Source organism: Diadema antillarum, unplaced genomic scaffold, assembly GCF_040938485.1.
Source record: "Diadema antillarum isolate AM-2024a unplaced genomic scaffold, OU_Dant_1.0 seq00001452_RagTag, whole genome shotgun sequence".
In the NCBI taxonomy this organism is placed as follows: Eukaryota; Metazoa; Echinodermata; class Echinoidea; order Diadematoida; family Diadematidae; genus Diadema; species Diadema antillarum.
The window spans coordinates 50,260-57,668 of record NW_027272198.1 but is presented as its reverse complement, the minus strand read 5'-3'; the positions used below and the strand labels follow the sequence as shown (position 1 = coordinate 57,668).

Sequence of the window (7,409 nt, the reverse complement as noted above, 5' to 3'; positions counted from 1 at the left end):
TGAGTGACTCAACACGGTCTGCAGGTCTGCGAGTCCAGCATCAAAAATCGCGAGCTGATAAGAACAAGCCGTAGCTTTTGAGCCTCCGTCTTTCTTTCTGGTTGCTCAGACTGACAGCTAGAGGACCATATCTTGCTGGGAGTTTTCACTCTTCTTGCTACTGACTCCATCTCTGATATCAGTGTGAAGTGACAGTAGACGACGAAATTGTGACGTAGTGGACTCCTGTATTTGTAGGTGCGTAACCTGTAAGGTCCTGTTGTCCTAGCTCCGCTACACTGAGCTTCATGTAGCTGCAGATGGCACTCGGGGCATCGCAGCGGAGACTATAGAAAGCAGGCGTTTCGCACAACTCACCAGGGGATTCTTCAGTTCATGTTCGACGCCAAAATATGCTAAGATGTTTGACGTCATAATTGTAGGAGCTGGCATCGAGGGATCAGCAGTGGCGTATCATTGTGCGAAGAAGGGACTGCGTGCACTCTTGCTTGATCAGGTATAGGTACCACATTTTTGACTGGATGACAGAAACTGGTTTCTCTCACACAAGAATATCATGATATACATTGCATCAATAGAATTTGTGATATATGATGTGAAGGCTTAATTTTCGCTTGAATAAACTAGATAAAAATATAGGATTAAAATATTCGTTAGTGTAACTTTTCCCCCCTACCGCCGGACATCTAATATTGTTATGCATAAGAAATTAAAACGACCCTGATAAAATTAAAAATGACGGGGCATTAATAACGTAATAGTGCTACATGAAGTATGAATGCATCTTATATTCCATATACATGTACTAATTGTTTCGCTTCCTGTGAAACAATGCTCTCCATCTCGTTTGCTTGCCATCTAAATTTTTTTTTCTGTATTCTATTCATGGCCTCCTTTAATTCTCCCAGTTCGTCTCATTGAGAGACGATCTCCCTCTCTTTCCTCTCCGCGGCCTCTTTCTCTGCACTACCTTCCCTCCTTTCCCATTTTCAGTCCCTTTTATTCTATTGTCATTGTTTGTTCATTTCATTTTCATTATATATCAACAACAATGACATTACCTTTTAATTCCTTCCCCTCCCTCTCTTCTTGTGAATTTCTCCACACCTATATTCTCTCTCCAGTTCCCTCTACCGCACACGCGGGGCAGCTCCCACGGCTTTGCCCGTGTCACACGATATGCCTACGCAGAACCTCACTACCAGGAGATGATGAAGGAGGCCTTTCCCCTCTGGGCTCTCCTTGAGAAGGAATCGAAGACACCTCTGTATCGGTACGTTTCACTCACCTCTCGATCTCCACTGCCCTTGAATCCTTAAGTCATCTAGTCTGTATATCCAGGGGGTGTTCATAAAGTTGTTCGTAAAGTTACGAACAGCAGTACTTACGAGCAACTGGTGATCAGTTCTGATGTGCTATACTTATCAGAATTTCAATAATTCAGCACAAGAACTGATCACCAATCGCTTGTATAAGTGGTTCGTAACTTTACGAACAGCTTTATGAAACAGGGCCCAGGTAGAGTAAGAGCAGGTATACGATCGATTCTGCCACAAACATGATGGCACTTTGTTAAAAGACAGATTCCTGATGTGTCGACCCTAGCGAATGCTCGAAATTATTTTCAAAGTTCGTGTCCACGGGCCTTTACCAGTGTAGTTGATGACCGTGGCAACACACACTGTTACCTGAGGTATTAGGCCCTATATAATGTATTATGTAAATGCACTTTAACAAGCTTTCCATTGATCTACGAATTTTCAGTCCTGAACCAAGATTAGTATGAGCAGCCAACTTACTATGCCGCTTCAGTGATGGAGTTTTATCATTTTATACATTTGTACCCAGATTTGTGAAGCAGGAAACCAAAGAGATCGGAGAGGAAAACGTTGGCGTACCTTGCAAACTCACCGTCTTGCCCGGCAATCCTTTCTCAACGCAAATACTGACATCTAGGCTACTGACATTGACTGAAAAAAAAAATAACGAAAAGTTATGTTTTCTCTTTTCGCTCTACGTTGTTCTAGGTTGAATTCAAAGCTTCGATATACCGTTGTTCCATGGATGTCTTTGTGTTTGGTGTGTGATGTATGTGTTTGAAAATGCAGAAAGACGGGGATGTTGGTGCTCTCTGGTCCAGAGCGAGAGATTTACGATCGTAGACTGGAGGAAACAAAAAACGCGGGAAAACCCGTGGAGGAGATCGGCCACGAGGAGAGGCAACGAAGATACCCTGCCTTCCGACACAAGGATGACACATTGACCTTTATTGATGTTGAGGCTGGCATACTCCGTGCTAACAAGGCTCTCCAGTGCTTCCAGGTTCGTCTTCTTCAATTTCAAATTTCGTCAATTTCAAAGAAAAGTTCAGCACTGACCATTCATTCATCAGATATTCAAGAATTATACTGACGACGTTGCCAATACACGATTTTTGCGCTTTAGGTTCGTGACCCAAAATGATTGCATTATGTAGATTAAAAATTCAATGAAACAAAATGTGTTGATAAGAACTTTGAGAGTTGTAAAGGCAGATTCGTTGAATAAGTTTACCATTCTTCTCATTTCATTCCCAGGACATCTTTGTACGACATGGAGGTGTTTTACGAGATTCGGAGAAGGTAGAACATATAATACCGGGTGACACTGTCATTGTGAGAACAGCGTTGAGTGAGTACACTGCCAAGCACTTGATATTGACTCCGGGGCCGTGGGCGGGCAAGCTTCTCAAACCCCTGGGCCTTGAACCTCCGTTGAAAGTGAGTGGACATCGTTACGCTGACCAGCGAAATCAATTTCAAGACACCTCTACTCTTCTCGTGCACGTTACGAGTCCAACACCCACGAGCCGTACAGCCCATGAGTTCAACAATCCCGTAGGCAAACAATGCCCACGAGTTCGTCATGAAGAAAAAAGGCCCACGAAACCGACACATGAAACCCCGTGATGTCATGTCGAAGTCGCGGTCGGTTTCGTGGGCCTTTTTGCTTAGTGTCGGACTCATGAGCCTTATTTGCCTGTCAGTGTCGAGCTCATGGGCTGTATGACTCCTGGATCTTTTTTCAATGTCGTACTCGTGTGCCGTGTGACTCATGGGTGACGGTCTCATGAGATTACCCACACTCCTCATGTTGATAATATATTTCAGTTACGGACAGTAACTCTGAGACAAATATAGGCTATGATTATTCAAAAACTTATATCTTCTGTAATTCAAAGTGCCACATTAATGTCTCGGATATAAATGTCATTTATCATTTGTCATTGCAAAGTTATATCCCATTCCACCAATTGACATGAAAATGTTCCATCATTGTGACCCTCAAAGCTCATGTGTACGTAAGTGGAAGTGGCAGGGGCTGTATAGTGTATACATGTATAATATCTTATAATCTTAATGCTTAGAAAATGAATATCAAATACATGAATCCTTTGTAATGCTATCTAATGTACCTATATAATGCAATGCATCTCAATGTCAACTCTTTGGATTCGTTTTCATAATCGATGCTTAGTTACACAATGAGGAATCAATGTCTGTTACAAAATTGTTTCCCTGTCAAGGATTTTTCGTTGAAAAGGTTTTCACTTGTACGCAAGCATCGAAATATTTGTTAAGCAAATTCAGGCCTAATGATTCAGTTGTCACTTTTCTGCTGTATACGTCATAATAGTGGGATTCACACTTACGATAAAAATCTCGAGATTTGCATCGCGATTGTCAGCCCGCTATATTGTACGTGTGAAGGCGGCTATTGAACTTTCCATCTCATCCTCAATTACTTCTTAATACAGACGTGGCGAATTAATGTAATGTTCTGGCGCGAAAAGGTTCCTGGCACTTATTCAGACTTCCCCGTCTTTGTGGACCTAAGCATTGGCAAACGGCATATATACGGTCTGCCAATCCTCGAGTACAACGGGATGTTGAAGGTATGTTAAAGCCCTATCTTCTCTTTCGTTACCATGGAGATATTGACTTTTTTCTCTCGTGTAATCTTAAAATTGGCATCAAAATCTGTATTCCAAGACACAAAATTAGTGTTTGTATCCTATGGAAGGGGGGGGGGGAGTACTGTGATAGTCCTTCTTCTCTTATAATCTCTGAAATAATTATAACATTACTTTGTCACTTTTGCGATTTGTTTTCGGAGTTAGATAACTCATTTTTATTCTAATTGTACTACAGGTAATATAGGAAATTACAGCGTATACTACTTCTGAAATGCTAACCGTTTGATGTTTTAAAAAGAAACCCTTTAATTTAGTGAATCCACGATTCTCGCTCAGAAAGGTACCATAATTCACCAGCAAATCTATGTATACTCTGAACGGTATTGACAGACGAGAATAGAAACGCATCCTGAGAGCATACAGTAAGTAGTCGACACATGGCTTTTTGTAGTTGGTGGTTTTGGTTGTTGTTTTTTTTCGCTGCTCATCAGATAAATTACCATGGGGGGATTCGACCCGTTGACCCCGACGAGAGAGATACCATTGTTGGTGATCACCAGTGGGACATCGAAATGGTTAGCAAGTACGTGACGGAGCATTTCCCCGGGCTCCACAGCAGACCTTCCATCGTGGAAACCTGCATGTATACCGTGAGTTCTCTCCTTCGTTGACTTTTAGTTCACAGATCACATTTCTCTTCTCACACAGTCAAGATATACAGTAAGTTCCCCTTTCTCCCCCACCCCTTTGTTACATCTCACTCTCTCACTCTAAAGATAGAGTAAAATCTTGTAAACAAAGTTGTAAAGTTTCGCTACTTTTTACTAAACTGTTCTCGAAGAGTGGAAGTGAACATGCAAATAAGTGAGCTGATGGAGATTGTCATCACTTCACAATTTTTCATTGGTGGTCGGTGGTATGAAAAAAAAACTGGCATAAATTCAATTTTCAGCTATAAAAGTGTAAAAACGTTATTATTTCTGGCTGAATTGTTTCCGAATAATGACCAGTCAGATAGGATTTGACACTGGGGCATGATAATTGCGTTTGAACAAAAGAGCAAATCACATGGCAGGTTGCGAGGTGAGCACACCATCAGCTCATTTACATAATAATGCATTTTGACTGGTCAATAACTTTCAAAACGTCTGTCACCTTTTTATTACCCTTTTTTTTAGCAAATCTACTAATTTCGCCTCAGTTCACATACACTTAACATTTATTCACTATGCTAAACATAAGATGGTAATTTGTCCGTCAAAAGTAATGTGTTGCCTTGCTGTAGTATCAGTATAGGCCTATCCGATTTGTGCCTTGTGTTTTTGATAATGATTAATATTTGTTGATTTTGCGTCTTCCGTTATAGACAACTCCGGACAATGAGCTTATACTAGACAGACACCCCAGACATCCGAATATTGTCATTGGATGCGGCTTTTCAGGTGAGTGCATGGTTCACCTACGAATGGGGAGGGGGGGGGTCAGCTAGTTTTCACATGTAAAAATCAGATAAGAATACGAAACTTATGAAATTAAGAAGTTTTCCTTGTTTTCACGAAAATAGTTCTTGAACAATTATGAATATGGAAATAGTTGATTATGTCATCCCTTCACAACTTACCATATAATTTGTACATCTTCAAATTTTCAGGGTCTTTTTTGGGGGGGGGGGGGGTTGTTTGTTGAAAAGCCATTATGCCTCAGTCGCAAATCCTAATAATTATATCTGATTGACCATTATTCCAAAGTTATCCAACCATGTAAAACTATACTTAAGTGGCAGAAAATGTAAATTTTCGCCTTTTTTTTTTTGTACACGATCTATGGAAATTTGTGAGGTGATGACATCATCATGCCGAGGGCCTTTATTGTGACTTTTTTTTTTCTTGCCCTCTGATCTTTTGCTTAAATACATGTTATACCCGTAACTATTAGGTTGAAAAAAAAAACACCAAACACTGCGAGATCGCATCCGGATAATAGAGAGATACGGATAAAGAGAGGCCGGATAGGAGAGGTCGGACTGTAATGAGTTTTCGTCGACCTTATGCCAAAAGGGCCTTAAAGAACTTCCCTTGTTATGCCAAAAGGGCACCAATAGTGTACAAAGTCTTTAGCGTTAAGGGCCTTTTGGCATAACAGTGGAAGTGGTTTAAGGCCCTTTTGGCATAAGACCGACGTTTTATCAACACAATGTGTGCAGACACGTACACCTTCGAGTTTGAACAGAGCATTGACGTATGAATGCAACTTGAATCCTACAGTAGAAACGACCGCCCCAAAAGTAAATAAATAAACAAATAAATAAGTAAATAAGTAAATGCCTGTGCAACAGTTAATTTATGTTTTAAAAAATCCAATTCTTACAAGGATGTTTATTGCCTTTTAGATTTCATTTAACTTCTGCGTAGTTGATGGTACATTGTACTGTACATGTACATTGTATTTTGTTCGATACCGTTTGCAGCAGATAACTGTGTGCATATCAGATAATTATGAAGAAAATCCTGTGAATTGTTCATGTCTTTTTGTATAGATCAATAGGTATAAACTCACGCTCCTTCAGCAAATTAGCATTTTATAACTGAACTCGCGTTAAGTATCTATCTATACGGGGGAGAAAGTTCAATATTATTCTGAATCCACGACCACTCACCTCAGGCCTGCTCTGGTTTCTGTTTTCCAATTTTTGCCAATTTCTCACTCATCAGGTCACGGCTTCAAGCTGGCCCCCGTGGTGGGCAAGATACTCTGCCAAATGGTGATGGGGGAGACGCCCACTCACGACATCGCGCCTTGCAGTTTGGCGCGTTTCCCCAACTCTGGACTGATATCGGCAAACCTCTAAAGTATCCCGATATGAAAACACCTGACGGCAGATTTGTGTACATATTGCAATATAGTCGTTAATGCTGGGAATACATGTATTGTCATCTCTTGCTATGCAATATACATGTATTATGTGACTTCAAGTTTCGGACTGTAGGGTCCTACCAAGCTTCTCTTTGAAAACATCGACTCCCCATGACTAATATTTCATTTGTCAAATACATGTAGATTAACCCTGACCAGGCCGGGCTTTTGGGGGTGTTCTGTGACCGGGGGGGGGGGGGGGGGGGGGGGGGAGGGGGGGGGAGAAAGGGTTGATTCAACCCCCCTGGCCTTGAGGTCTCGGCCGTCGATCGCGCAATCGCCATGAAAATTGGCACACGCATTACCTGTGGCGTAATCTACAAAACTATAAAAAAGAAAAGGAAATGTTCATTATACATGTACCTTATTGATTATGCTAGCCGATTATATGCATAAAATCATCATACATTTTGCTCTAAATTAGAAAGTAAAGCTCCTAGAATCATAATTTTTGGTGATGACATTCTTTGTAGCACTTAGTAACAATGTACTTGAAAAAAAAAATCTGGTATAAAAATTACTTTCTTATGTATTTTATTGT

At 40.9% G+C, this 7,409-nt stretch overlaps 1 protein-coding gene across 1 annotated transcript; it reads left to right on the top strand.

Annotated features, from left to right (window-relative positions):
• Positions 1-276: 276 nt before the first annotated feature.
• LOC139709583 (peroxisomal sarcosine oxidase-like) lies at positions 277-6,803 on the top strand. Its single transcript, XM_071621541.1, has 8 exons — positions 277-496; positions 1,125-1,273; positions 2,109-2,322; positions 2,577-2,759; positions 3,797-3,934; positions 4,447-4,605; positions 5,322-5,397; positions 6,667-6,803. The coding sequence occupies exons 1-8, from the start codon at positions 401-403 to the stop codon at positions 6,801-6,803; spliced, it is 1,152 nt and encodes a 383-aa protein (XP_071477642.1). The 5' UTR covers positions 277-400.
• The last annotated feature ends 606 nt before the right edge of the window (positions 6,804-7,409 follow it).

What these genes read in the sequence shown, in the direction of transcription:
- LOC139709583 (XM_071621541.1), top strand. Translation starts at nt 401, where the DNA reads ATGTTTGACGTCATAATTGTAGGAGCTGGCATCGAGGGATCAGCAGTG. An exon ending in GTGCACTCTTGCTTGATCAG is followed by an intron (nt 497 to 1,124) that starts GTATAGGTACCA and finishes TTCTCTCTCCAG; the next exon opens with TTCCCTCTACCGCACACGCG. An exon ending in AGTACAACGGGATGTTGAAG is followed by an intron (nt 3,935 to 4,446) that starts GTATGTTAAAGC and finishes GCTGCTCATCAG; the next exon opens with ATAAATTACCATGGGGGGAT.